At 42.0% G+C, this 13,710-nt stretch overlaps 1 protein-coding gene across 1 annotated transcript in view; it reads left to right on the top strand.

The window, feature by feature from the left end:
• Positions 1 to 13,471, top strand: part of Hs3st4 (heparan sulfate-glucosamine 3-sulfotransferase 4) — a 382,005-nt gene extending 368,534 nt beyond the window's left edge. The window contains exon 2 of the mRNA XM_034494156.3: positions 11,433 to 13,471. Coding sequence (XP_034350047.1) covers positions 11,433 to 12,069 — 637 coding nt within the window. The 3' untranslated portion in view covers positions 12,070 to 13,471. The remainder of the gene's footprint in view (positions 1 to 11,432) is intronic.
• Positions 13,472 to 13,710: the final 239 nt, after the last annotated feature.

Genomic DNA, 13,710 nt, shown 5'->3' on the forward strand with positions numbered 1-13,710 from the left:
ATCCACCTCTCCTAAGCCACACTTTATTAAAGACTCTGAAGTGGCACCACACAGCTACTAGTCCTCTATCTAGAGCATGGCATTTAGTAGTCCAGATAGTTACCATTCCAGGATGGAGCTTCTACAACGCTACACATTGTCTTAGTGGGTTGACAGCACTCAGAACAGTAACAGATACTTACACAGGTTTTATGCAGGTCTGCCAGTAGAGCAGCTGCTCTGGTTGGAACACAGTTTGAGTCTGTGCCTCCAGGGTTCATGGTTTGAAATTTAATTGAGATATTAAGAGGGTTAAAACTGAATCTGTCCGTGATGTTCAGAAGTTGGCCTTTGGGTATTGGTTGGGATTAGAAAAGGCTACCCAGGTAAAGCTCCTGTGTTTGAATTCTGGTAGCTTTATCAAGGAGAGAGCAACTAGAGGCCATATGTACATATGTGATTCCTCTATTGATATATACTGTGTTTCTTTTAAAAATAAAAATAAAATACAAACTAAGGGAGGACAGCTTTATTTTTGGTTTGAAATTTCTGAAATTTTCAGCTCATCATGGCAGAGAAGGGATGGTTGAGTTTTCATGGTGGTGGCAGCATGTACTGGAAGCTCCTCACTTCACTTGGATCAGGAAGCTAAGCGTGGAATTAGAAACTAGGGCTAGGCTCTAACTTTCCAAGGCCCATTCCTAAGGATCTACTGCTACCAACTGTGCCTTGCCTCCCAAAGCCTACCCAGGCGATCAAAATTGTGACACCATCTTGGGAACAAACCTTCAAAACATGAACATGTAGGGGACATTTCAGAGTCAAGACATAGCAGATAGATGCTTTGTGCAGCCATAAAACCACCACCAGATACAAGCCCTCAGAGTTCTACCTGCAGAACTAGGAGCCCAAACAAACTCCTGTTCTTTATAAGCTTCCCAGCCTCAGGTAGATGAACACAGTTGAATCCAAAGGAACATTCACCATTTTAAGACTATTGCATGAGGTACATATTATCACTATTCCAGTTTATAGCTGAGAAAATCTAGACAGAAATAAGCAAAGCAGCTTGTGCAAGATCTTACCTCTAATGAAAGGCACAGACCAGATTCAGATCTAGGAATTTTGGTTAGACCAGTGGGTCTCAAGAGTGACTGGAACTTCCAAGAAAAATTTGGCAATACTTATGAACACATGTCTGTAGGGGCCTGTGACCTGAAAGACAGTGGCCAGGGTGCTACTGGACATTGTAGACAGTATTGATTTTGAAATCCAGGGTAGACTCAGCTTCTGACCCACAGGCTGCTGACATAGTGGCAGTGCCTGGGGTACCTCATCTTTATAGATCATGAAGCACTGCAATGCTTACCTTCCCTGGAGATAAACGTTATCTGATTCTTAGAAATACAGACAGTCTGCCCTTCCTGGTGATGTGGATGTGTGCAAGTGATGGTGGTGACACAGGACTAGGCATGAATCCCCACCTCATTCCAAATTTTACACACACACACACACACACACACACACGAGAAAAGCATTTAATTGGGGGCTGGATTATAGTTTCAGTGGGTTAGTCCATGATAATCATGGTGGGAAGCATTGTGGCAGGCAGGTGTGAAGATGAAGCTGGAGCAGTAGTTGAGAGCTTACATTGTATTGACACGATAGAGGCAGAGAGAGAATGAGAGCCTGGTGTGGCCTCACAGCCCACTGCCAAGGGATATTCTTCCTCCAAGAAGGCCACACTGAAGTAGAAACTTAAAGGTTCTTTGGAAAGTTAGTTGGATGATGTTTTGCTGGGGCAAACACATGACAGAAGGTTTAGCTGAAGTGGACACAGGTGAAAGGCTAAGGCCAACTTAAAAAAAAAGTTTGGTTGAAGCAGACATAGGGGAAAGGATGTTTTGTTAAAGCAAGCACATGAAAGGACATGTGGAGAAGGATTTTTTGCTAACAAGGTATGTGTATTGGTCTGTCTTACACTGTGTAATTGAGCTCTATTTGTCAGGACTCTATAGAGAGATACGTACCAAAAAACTTTTGGTAGTATGTTATTACTTGTTGTGGGTTTTTTGTTTGTTTGTTTGTTTGTCTTTTCTTTTGTTGCCTTTGTGGTCTTGGGGTGATTGGCAGAGTAATATCAACTGAGACAGACTCACATGCTGAGGCAAGACCTGTAGAGGACATGTGATGTTTGGAGGGAGTATAAGAGGGACTCTATGGACAGGGACAGAGGTTGAGCTTGGCTTGTTGATAGTGCTAGGTGTCTAATGCTTGTTGGTCTCACATCTTTGCTGATCTTTGCTTTGCTGAGAGAGGTACAGCCAAGAACTTCTCCTGGTGTTCCTGCTGATCCCTCCTGCTGACTTGTGCAGAGGTTGAGGCCTGGCTGTCTCTTTCAGGTAGAGCCACCACTGTTGATTTGTGTTTGCTCTCTCAACTCTACAAAACTGGACTGCTGATATATCTGTAAAGTATTTGCAAGTAGATTGAGCTGTAGCTGCTAACCTATAAACTAAACTGTCAACTTTTAGACAACACAGATGGAAGTTGCTCTAAAGACCAGCAGTGGTCTACCCCCACCGCTGTATCCTTTCTTTTCCACTACCCTCCGTGGGTGGTGGGCTAAAAAGAGGTTAAAACATTTTAAAATCATCATTAAAAATAGATTTTAAAAATAAAGTTACACTACACCTTCTAATCTTTCCTAATAAACTAGAAACCAAGCATGCAAATATATGGGCCTATGGGGGCCATTCTTAATCAAACTACCACATTCAGGTAGCTCTTTGGAGACAAAAACAAACCACCTCAATAAGAATCATAACTCTCCCAGTCCTGAAAGATCTCTGTTAATTTGGCACAAACTTCAGAACAGAAACATGGTTGAGACCTGAGGTTATTGTTTTCTTCTCTATTGTGATTGTATGACATTTAGACCCAAGGTGTTTTCCTTATTATTTTGTGATCCTTCCTTTTATATTCTTGTGTCTCACCTTCCATGTCCTCCTTCACACTCCATTTATCATAATCTTCACCATTTTTTGCTCATCTCACAGCTTTCTGTCCTCTTCATTCTCCCTGTGAAGGTATAAGGCAAGGTAGGGGAGATGCAGCAACAGAGTCTTCTCAATGGAACCACCACAGAAACGGTCCATCCCAGCCTCTTCTTGAGTAAATTATTCTCTTGAATGTCAGGGACCACACCTGTTTTTTAACCCAACATGTGCTTAACCCCTTGTATATAATAATCAACAACAGATACTTCATTGAATTGCTAAGAAGTGACCTTGAAACAGTCCTTTTTACATACAAGAAGTGGAGGTCTAAGGAAGAAACATTTGTGTCCTAAATTCAACCAGTAAGTTAGTTGACTGTTAACTCAGACCTGTAGCCCAGAACCTTCTTTTGCTTCTAGCTTAGAGCAGTTTGGTCCCCAAGCATGCAGATTTCCTGTCATCTGTATATGAATGCAGTTTTCAAATGGATCACACTTCCTTTTTCATAAACTTGGGTGTGAAGACCCAACATATTTGGGAAAGGCAATGTCTGGCCCATGAATCATTGGGCAAGATTAATTTTTCTCTCTGAAACACGACTTTCTCCATCTTTATAAAAGGCTCAGTGAGTCACAGGGGCCTGTAAGGTTAAACCAGGGTAATGTGACACAGTTGCTGCACTGGATGTTAACTGCGTTTCTTCCCTAACTGAACAGGAGCTGGACCCACCCTCTGCCCTTGTTTTAACTACCATTTCTGTGGGTTATAGTTCATTGGGAAGGCCCAGAAAATATTGCTAATTTATGCACCATTTATTCCACTAGATAATGCATTTGGGAAAGTGTAAGGTGCCCACACACCTGCAATTCAGGGAAACTAAAGGCAAGCTCTGCGCTGACCCTGCCAGGGAGAATGGGCGCTTTATATCTCATATGGTTGACTGCTTTCTCCCTCAGTGTTCATGATGGTGTCCATTCGCTTCAGTTGAGGAGGCCCTGGAGAGAGATATTACAAATTGAATGATGTAGCTTGATCTGACAAGAATTTCTAGGGATTCTGGCGTGGGTTCTGTGCTTCGCAGTAGTAAGCCACTTTCACTGGTCATGTAATAATTTTAAAATGTCTGATTTTAAAGTTCTGCTTTGACACTTACTAACACAGTGACTTTGGGGCAGTCATGTCACTTTGCTGAGCCTCTGCAATGTGGCACTTGTCAAGAAGTAACCAAAAGAGTAAGCTATGGTGTTAGGCAAAAATGTAAAGTTGAATGTGCCTTCTGCCTCTTTTGACTGTGAACAAACAAATCAGTCTTGCCAGGCTTCAGTTTTCTGATCTTTAAAGAGATTATAAGGGTACAAACTTCAAAAGAGATTTTTAAAAATCAACATCAAATGTATAGAGAGAATCCATGTGGATCACTCACTAGATATTAACTCATTTAATAAATCCCTGTGAAAAGGCAATTATTCATGTAATGATTGCTCTTCAGATAATGGAAACGAGACATTGCAGGTGCTTCTGGACTTACAGTGGGGACACACTCAATGAATTCATCATAAGTTTAATGTATTGGAAGTTGACAGTGTATTATTTTTTTAGATAGTCTCACCTGCCCTCAGAGCTGGCCTCAAACTTGTTGAGTAGATATAATTAACCTTGACCTTTTGATCCTTTTGACAAGTGCTAGGACAAGACAACCATACCATTTGTGTCTTTACTGGACACCAAGCTACAAGCTAGGCAAAAGCCCTACCAACTGAGACCTATTTCCAGCCCCTGAAAATGGGTTTGGGACCCATTGAACACCACTGATGCTCAGATATGCTGTGGAGTGTTGGCTGTTCATCTTCAGGAGCATGTGATTGAACAGAAACCATGGTTCAACATCAAGAGAAAGTAGTATAGGTGGGACAGCATGTATATTTGCAATCATAGTTACTTGGAGGCTGAAGCAACATAGTGTGACCCTGTATGAACCAAGTTGGAGGTGGAGTCATATCACAAATGCTACCCTAGTAATAAATCCTAAGTCAAGGCATGGTTTCTACTGAATGTGAGCCACTTTGGCAGTATCATATTTGAAAACTTGGAAGTTGGTATAACTGTACTAGTGTTAAATAATGTATGCAAGATCACACAACTAATAACCCAGTGAAAACTGGGCAAGCAGACCTCTAAATTTTGTGTTCTTGACTATGCATGAGAGTCCTGTGTTTGACTGTGCTTAGTGAAGTCATTCTCCCCTCACACATGAAACATACTACGGAGTGAGCAAGCCCTGTGTAATAACAGACTTAAGATGCTATGGCAATTGTCACTGGACTCTGATGACTGGAATTCAGTAGGACTGTGCTTAGCAAAGTGAAGGGAGTGGGGGTGAGAGTTGGAGGGCATCTCATAATTGTTTGTGCTGTGAGAGAAGCTGACAGCTTGGGTAGAGTGAGTCTCACTTCAGGACTCTATGTTGATGCTGATATCACTGCTACTCTGAGCATCCTGGGTATTGTTAACAAGCTCTTCAAAGCCCAGAGGCAGTGCTTTCTCACCATATGGTCCACAGTGAAGTACATGGTCTTTCAGACAGGGATAGTTTGATGCAGGCTTACTGACCCCATACATATAAAATCAAGTCTAAGGAGCATGTGATCCTGTTTCATCCAGTTTTCCCAACTCCCTGGGGACCATGTATTCTTTTGTGTATCGCTCCCATAATAACCCAATGACTACAAATAGCCATAGAGCATTACATGGTCACATTTACCGTATTAAGCACTAAGAACACTGTTGAGGAAAGCATTGTTCAGTATCATGGAGAACTGACACTAGCTATGAAGGACATGGGAACCAATTCTGTTGTGATTTTTTTTTGGTTGTATATTTGATCTTACAATGCAAGAGAACAAACTACAGGTTTAGTAAATGGTGTGTGCTAAGACAGCCCTTTCCTGCTCAGCTTTACTTCACCCCACTCTACTTGAGGTTTATTTATTTATTTTTTTTGTAATCTCAGCAATGCAAAGATTCTGGGGGGCTAAAAGGAGTTAGTGAGGTGCTGAGATGAGGTAGAGCAGTTATCTAGCATGAGAAAGGTCCTGAATTCTCTGACTTCAATCTCAAGCTCTGTACCCAAACTAAAATACACAATGAAATAGAATAGGAGTTAGTAAAAATCTTTGAGAACATTAACTTTTTGATATAACAAACATTTAAATAGTTTCCAGCTTGAGAATTCAATACATAGACAAGGAGCAGGTCTGAGTATCTGCTGGTGACTAGCAAAACATAGACTTATAGACACATTGAGCTCTTACTTCCCAGCAGCAGGAATACGCACATAGAAAATGAGTGCTCGTCTCCAACCTAGGTCTTTGTCTGGGTTTCAGACTACCATGTTTGCAGACTCTGGATTTCAGACTCCCATGTTGTTGGATCCACCTGAGTACATAACAGATATGCCACATTCCAAATTCAAAGTCAGAGTTGCTGTCTTCCACTCCACAGTTTCATGTTTTACAGTGGTTTCCTCATAACTAGATCATCAGTCCATCATGCTGCTGCCAGTGTTCCCAGACACCTCTCTTTTACCTCAGTCTACCCATCCAAAAGTATGATGGGTGTTTATTCATATGGACTACTGCCACTTCTATTCATAGCCTTGACATAGCATCTGAGTGTGCTGCCTTTGAAACACACGCAGTTTTCTCTGGTCTCACCAGTCAGCCAGAAAAGACAATTAAGTGTAAATCACACTCTAGTCTCCTATTTGGCTCTCTTCAGTGGATTCCTGTCATATACAAAAGAATCCTTATGCCTTCCTCAGATCTGTTAGGCCCTCTAGGATTTGGTCCCCACCCATCTTTCCTGACCTTATTTTCTAACTCTCTTACATTTTCTAACTCCCTCCAGCATTCCTGGCCTTTCTCCCGTTCCTCACACACACCACGATGTGAGAACATGGGCGTATTGAAATGTCAGACCCAGCTGAGAAGAACTTAATTAAAAAGTAGAAGAGAAGAGAAATTGAGGGGTGAAAAGCTTCAAGAAGGTGGGAAGGATAAGACTCTAAGCCCAGGTGGAAATTTGTCATATCCAATAGAAGAAATGCCTCCAATAGCCTTAGTCTCAGTCTCTCTCCCCTCCCCCACCTCCCTCTGTGTGTATGAATGCAAGTGTGTTATGTATATGCAAATATGCACCTGTGTATTTGGGGACAGAGGTCAACCTCGGCTGTTTTTCCTCAGATGCTACCTCCCTTGTTTTTTGAGATGGAGTCTCCCATTAGCCTTGAACTTTCCAAGTAGGCTAAGCTGGCTGACTAGCAAGCCTCCTGGTTCCACTTGTCTTTGCCTCTAAAATGTAAAAATGTAAGCATGTACCACCACATCCAGGGTATTAAAAATTGGGCCCTGGGGTTAAACTTAGGTCCCATTGTTTGTGATAAACACTTTAGTGACAGAGAAAACCCCCAAGCCCTGCTTCCTACAGGGAGAGGAGACCAGGACAGTGTAGAAAAAGTTGCTGGATCAGAGGTCCAGATAAGAGATCTGGGGAGGAGAAAGAGCAACAAAACTTATTACCATAAAACTTACCCAGGACTGGCCTCAAGTTCAGAGAAGAGATGAAGATCTTGACAGTCACCTAATTAACTTCTACATCACTTACCCTTTGAACAAACCATTCAACAGTTTCCTGGAGAGTGAAACCTTGAGTTCTGTGCTTTTTCCTTCTGTGTGGAACTGGAAAAGTAACAATACCTGCTCTGTTAATAAAAACAGACAATTACATGGCATTGTAATACTCCTTTTGTCAGAGGTCACAGCCAAGCTGCATGCTTCCACTTTGTCTTATCAATGGACCGTTATACTACTAGTAAGTGCTCATTCATGACACAAACAGATGAATGAGTGAGTGAATGAATGAAAGGCTGAGTTTTACAAGAGGGAGAACCGTTATTTCATAGAATTGGGAGAAGCCACTGGAAATTTTCTCACTGCCCAGCTGTGGGAATGCCCTTGAATTGCATGCTTGTCCCATTAACCTGCAGCAAGATGATCAGAGCCACTGAGACTCCTGTTATGCCCTCTGCTTTCCTCAATGATCTTTGCCTTTTACTCCGTTTACATCAAACGCTGAGCTGGACATGTCCTCAGCCTACTGTATCCACTGGCATGTAGGTTGAGAGCCACTTCATCTCAGATGCTTTGGATAACAGATTTAAGATCCACACTGGCCTTGAGAGACTATCAATTAGCCAGAGGAGATGAATTGAATGAGACTTAATGTAAAGTTATCCCTGAGGTCTACAGAGTGAATGAAAAAAAATTTCCATTCTGGAATGAAATGGAGAGGAGGAGTTGCACAGCTGCTTCTGTACTGTGGAAAAATGCAACAAGACAGGCATGGAAAAGTGCAACCCAGGGGCCAAAACCTGGGGGAGGCCATGCAAAACACTTTTCAGGATGTTATCTTTCATCAACGTTTATTTAATGTTTTGTAATATGATATGTTCCTGGTTGGCCATTAGCCTCTAGATCAAGAATGGGCCTTATTCTAGATCAGACCTCCCGTTCAGCTTTTCCATTCAGTCAGATAGAAGTTTTCCCCTCTGCCCTTCCATAAGAATTGTTCTGAAAATGATCCCGGACAGCCAGCTTAAGTGAAAATAGATTCTGGCATTCATGAGGTGCTCTCTTGAGCGACCCACCTGCATTATCACATTTAGTCTTCATCTCAGTCCTTTGAGCATGGAATTTTATTAGCTCCATCTTTTATGTGAAAAATTGAGGTTGAGAATGGGGTAAGGGACTTCACTGAGACAACAAGATCATCAGAACTTTCGGGTTATTGGATTATGCAGGTCTACTTTCAAAGGCTGTTTCTTACTCTCGTCCTTCCAAATGAGATCACTGACACATACATAAACACACACACATACACACACACACATACATGAGCACAAGCACACACACACATACACGAGCACAAGCACACACACACACACACACACACACACACACACACACAGACACTGTCAATACCATGGAGACTGTGTCATCCTCAAACAAACATGCTTACTTATGGCCATGCCTGTGGCTTTTACCTAAAAACTACATCCTTTCCAACCAGTGTACTCTAACAAGGTCTGGTTCTAGCAAATTTTTCTACCAGGCAAATTCCTCTTGATTAATAAAGGAGCTTGCTGTGGAAGCTCAAAACCCAGCAGCAATTAATTATTGACAGAGCATGTGAATTAGAGATAAAAGAAGTCATTCTTTCTCCACGCAAGTGATAGTAAATACATTTAATTATGGTAGGAGAGGCTAAGGGATCTTCGTCTGAATTAAGTTTTATTAGCTGAGACATTTAAAAGCATGTCATCATAACAAAGAGGTCTTGTGTAATCCTGAATGTACCACTTTGGTTAAGACACAGAAGTGAATGGAGCACCTGGTGGCAGATGGCCCATTGTACCATCAGGTATTGAAATTGAACATGTTTGTCCTCAATTAGCACTGGTCTCCATATGCCTATAGCAAACTGACTGGATAATAATATTGTGAGCCTTAATTTTAGTTGCTGATTGACCCTCTGCTTTGGGCTGGAGGTAGTGGCATCAAAGTTCCTCCCTAAAGGAAATTGTGAATATAGAGGTGGTGATGAAAAATATTTTTGTTAAAGAGACTGGTAGACAAGAACCATAGTGTGGGATCTGTGTTAGTCTGCAAATTTTCATTACTATAATAGACACCTACTATAATCAACTTCGTAAGAAGAAAGGTTTATTGTGGCTTGTGGTTTCAGAGATTCCAATCTATGGTTGCTTTGCCTCATTGTTTTTGGGTCTGTGGCAACCCAGTTCATTATGGGCATAGTATATGGTATGGGAAGCATGTTCACTGCATGGCCAGGCCATAAAAGTGAGAAAAAAGATAGAGGAGATGCTGGGGTCTTAACATGCCTTTTAATAATTTTTTTAAAGATACACATATATATAAAGATAAAGATATATATGTATGTGTGTGTGTGTGTGTGTGTGTGTGTGTGCTTTTGCTTCCATGTATGTTTGTGCACTCCTGATGCCCACAGAATTTAGAAGAGTCTGTTGGATCTTCTAGAATTGAAGTTTCAGATAGTTGTGAGCCACCATGCAAACACATTCTAGGAACCAAACACATTCCTCTGCAAGAACAGCAAGTACTTTTAACCACTGAGCCAACTTTACAGCACCTTAATATGCCCTTTCAAGGCATGATTCCAAAGACCTAACTACCTCTCACTAGGCTATATCCTTAAAGACTCCACCATCCTACCCAGGCTGGAGACAAAGCCTTTAACCTATGGCTGAGGGATGCGGGGTATTCAAGATCCCAGCTAGAATAGGCTCTATGAGAGGTTTGCTAGGCAAACTTGGAAGCAAAGAAAGAAGAAAATTGTGAATGCTGAACCAGGTCTATCCTTGCATTCTATATGTCATTTTGTTTTCAAATGAACTTAAGGTGACTAAAGATGTCAAATCATGTGGATATGCTTAAGTTTTCTGAGGACACAAAGCTTACCTTATATCTTTGTTCATTTTTTATCCTTGGGCTTTGGGTTTGTTTGTTTCATTTATACAACACTGCTTTTAGACTAACTCAGGGTTCAGAAAACCTCCTTAAAAAGTAAAATAATGCGTATTTTAGGTTCTGTGGTCACATATTTACACCAACCAATTTCACTGTTTATTGTATAAAAGCAGCACATAAACAATATGTAAATGAGTAAGTATGGCTGTGTCCCAATGAAGGTTTATTTACAAGCATTGAAATATAAATTCTGCATAATTTTCATGTATCATACAATGCTGCTATTACTATCATTTGGGTTTTTTCCCATAACCATTTAAAGGTTATAAATTTCTCTTAGCTGTGACTCACATACAAACAGGAGGCAAGGAGAATTTGCCAACCCTGGACTAGATAATCTTTGAGGTCTTATTGAGCTCAAACATTTCCTGAAAGCTACTACAACAATAATAAAACCCTTAATTTACTGAGCTCATGCCCACATGAGATTCCATGCTAAATGCTTTTTAAACATTAGCTCTCTTAATCCTCATACTACAGTGTGAAGTCGTCGCTATCATTACCTCCATTTCAGAGATTATAAAACTAATATGTAAGGAAATTAAGGGCATATCTGGGTTAAATACGACTGGTAAGAGGTAGAAAGGCAGTTTAAACCCAGGGATACAAGATTCCCAAGGAATAATCCATAAGTCTTATGCTGCCTTTTCTGATAATTACATAGTCAAGCCTACATTTGGGACATAAAGACAGAGAACTACCCAGTGCTCATCTGTTCTTTTTGGTAGCTCCTACCTAGGCTATGTGTTGCATATAACTTGTGCAAAGAGACTAAAGTATCTTGGGTATAGAAATAACCACTGTATTTCCTCTTTCTCCATTCTTCTAGAAATGTGATGCCTAAGACATTGGATGGGCAGATAACCATGGAGAAGACCCCAAGTTATTTTGTGACGAATGAGGCTCCCAAGCGTATCCACTCTATGGCCAAGGACATCAAACTCATTGTGGTGGTACGAAACCCAGTGACCAGGGCCATTTCTGACTACACCCAGACACTGTCAAAAAAGCCAGAGATCCCCACCTTTGAGGTGTTGGCCTTCAAAAACCGGACCCTGGGGCTGATTGACGCCTCTTGGAGCGCCATTCGAATTGGGATCTATGCTCTGCACCTGGAGAACTGGCTGCAGTACTTTCCCCTTTCTCAGATCCTGTTTGTCAGTGGTGAGCGACTCATAGTGGACCCCGCAGGGGAGATGGCCAAGGTCCAGGATTTCCTAGGCCTCAAGCGTGTTGTGACTGAGAAGCACTTTTACTTCAACAAAACCAAGGGATTTCCCTGCCTGAAGAAGCCAGAAGACACCAGTGCCCCAAGATGTTTGGGCAAGAGCAAAGGTCGGACTCATCCTCGAATTGACCCAGATGTCATCCATAGACTTCGGAAATTCTACAAACCCTTCAACATGATGTTTTACCAAATGACTGGTCAAGATTTCCAGTGGGAACAGGAAGAGGGTGATAAGTGAGGCTGCTGGTGTGGAAGGAAGGCTAATGAACAGAAAGGATACTCTTTAGCAGAGTCCCAAATCCCCCCGGTTCAGAAGCTTCAGCCATGCTGGAGTACCAAGTAGAGTGCCAACCTGATCCATTCAGGTTACATCCAATATCATGGGCATAGGCAGAGGTATAGATCTCATGGCATCCCTGTGGAGGAACCAATAGTATCTGGTTGACCAGATGGCTACTAAAATCCACCATAAATAGTATCTTCTACTAGTTAATAGTTAAACCGGATAAACATCTTCCTATGTCACAAACAGATGCTACGTTGACTGTCAGGAAGGAAGGAAGGAAGGAAGGAAGGAAGGAAGGAAGGAAGGAAGGAAGGAAGGAAGGTGTACTTTGCAGGAGCTCTTACTATATGGTCTTGGGAGTCTGGATTCTAGCCTTGTATTTAATCCCTGGTATATAAACTTCTGCGCAGGCATCTCTCCAGAATGTTATTTGTGACTGAAAACTCCAAGACTCCTAGGGAGCAATATCCTCCCTCCAAGGCCTGTCTAACCTTCCCATCAAAGGCCTCATCCCACAACCCTTTGATTTCCTCCCTCCCCACAATATGAAGGCAAAGGCATGCACGTATGTTTTTCACCAAAAATAAAACAAAACAAAAAATAGCCTACACCCCTAGAGCCTTCTATCTGAGAGCCATCCGAGATGGTGCCTCTCTTCATGAGCATTCTAAATTTCAGAGAACCCCAGCACACATCCTCATATTGGGATCTGTCCTACATGAATGCTCCCAGAACAGGGAGATAGCATCTGTGTTTTGAGCCCTAAGGTTGGCAAAGATGAATGCTTGTAACTGTGGGTATCAGGCAAACCCCAGCCTCTTGGTGGGTGGCCCCTTACCTAAAGACCCTTGTCCCTAAGGATTGTGGTCCTGGGGCATGCTCTAAGGGATAGGCTCTGCCCTAGAGGCAAAGACAGAGCTTGCTTATTAGTTGTTTGGAGTCACCCTTCCAGATGCAAAGAGGAAGGGAGTACCTACTGTTTTGCTGTTTGTCTCTCTGCTGCCCCCTCAGGGTCACCTCATGGTTCATTTTTCTCTATTCAGAGATGGCATTCATTGGGCCATTGGCAAGAATGCTGCTGCTTTGCAGTGTGAAGTGGGTGGGGGAGGGCAAGGACTGTCTGCAGACATCCTTTTCAAGGGCTGCCAAATAAAGTGTCCCTTCCCATTAGTGTGGTTCAATTAAAACACAGCGTTTGACATAAAGCACTTGTTCACAGATCTCCAAAGCCAGGAACTGTAGTAAAATTGGAAATGTGTATGAGTGGGGAGAGTTGAATCTGTTCAGCTGTTATTAAACTGTCATTTCTCCCACTAAATGGAAACTGTGTTGTTATAAAGCTTAATGCAACCTGATTGATGGTTTCTGATGGTGTATTTGTATTGGTCATTTCTAACCCACCCATACCCCTACCCTGGATGGCAGGGAATAGATAGTCTAGTTCTCTGACTCTTTAGAGGATTCTGTGTACATGGCAGGATGTTTCTTTCAGGAGCACAAACACTATGGCTGGGGAAAAGGTACGAGATTTTCATCACCCTGTGAACCATGGACTGATAAACCACATTCAGAAACAGCTGCACAAAAAAAATT

Source organism: Arvicanthis niloticus, chromosome 1, assembly GCF_011762505.2.
Source record: "Arvicanthis niloticus isolate mArvNil1 chromosome 1, mArvNil1.pat.X, whole genome shotgun sequence".
Lineage (NCBI taxonomy): Eukaryota > Metazoa > Chordata > Mammalia > Rodentia > Muridae > Arvicanthis > Arvicanthis niloticus.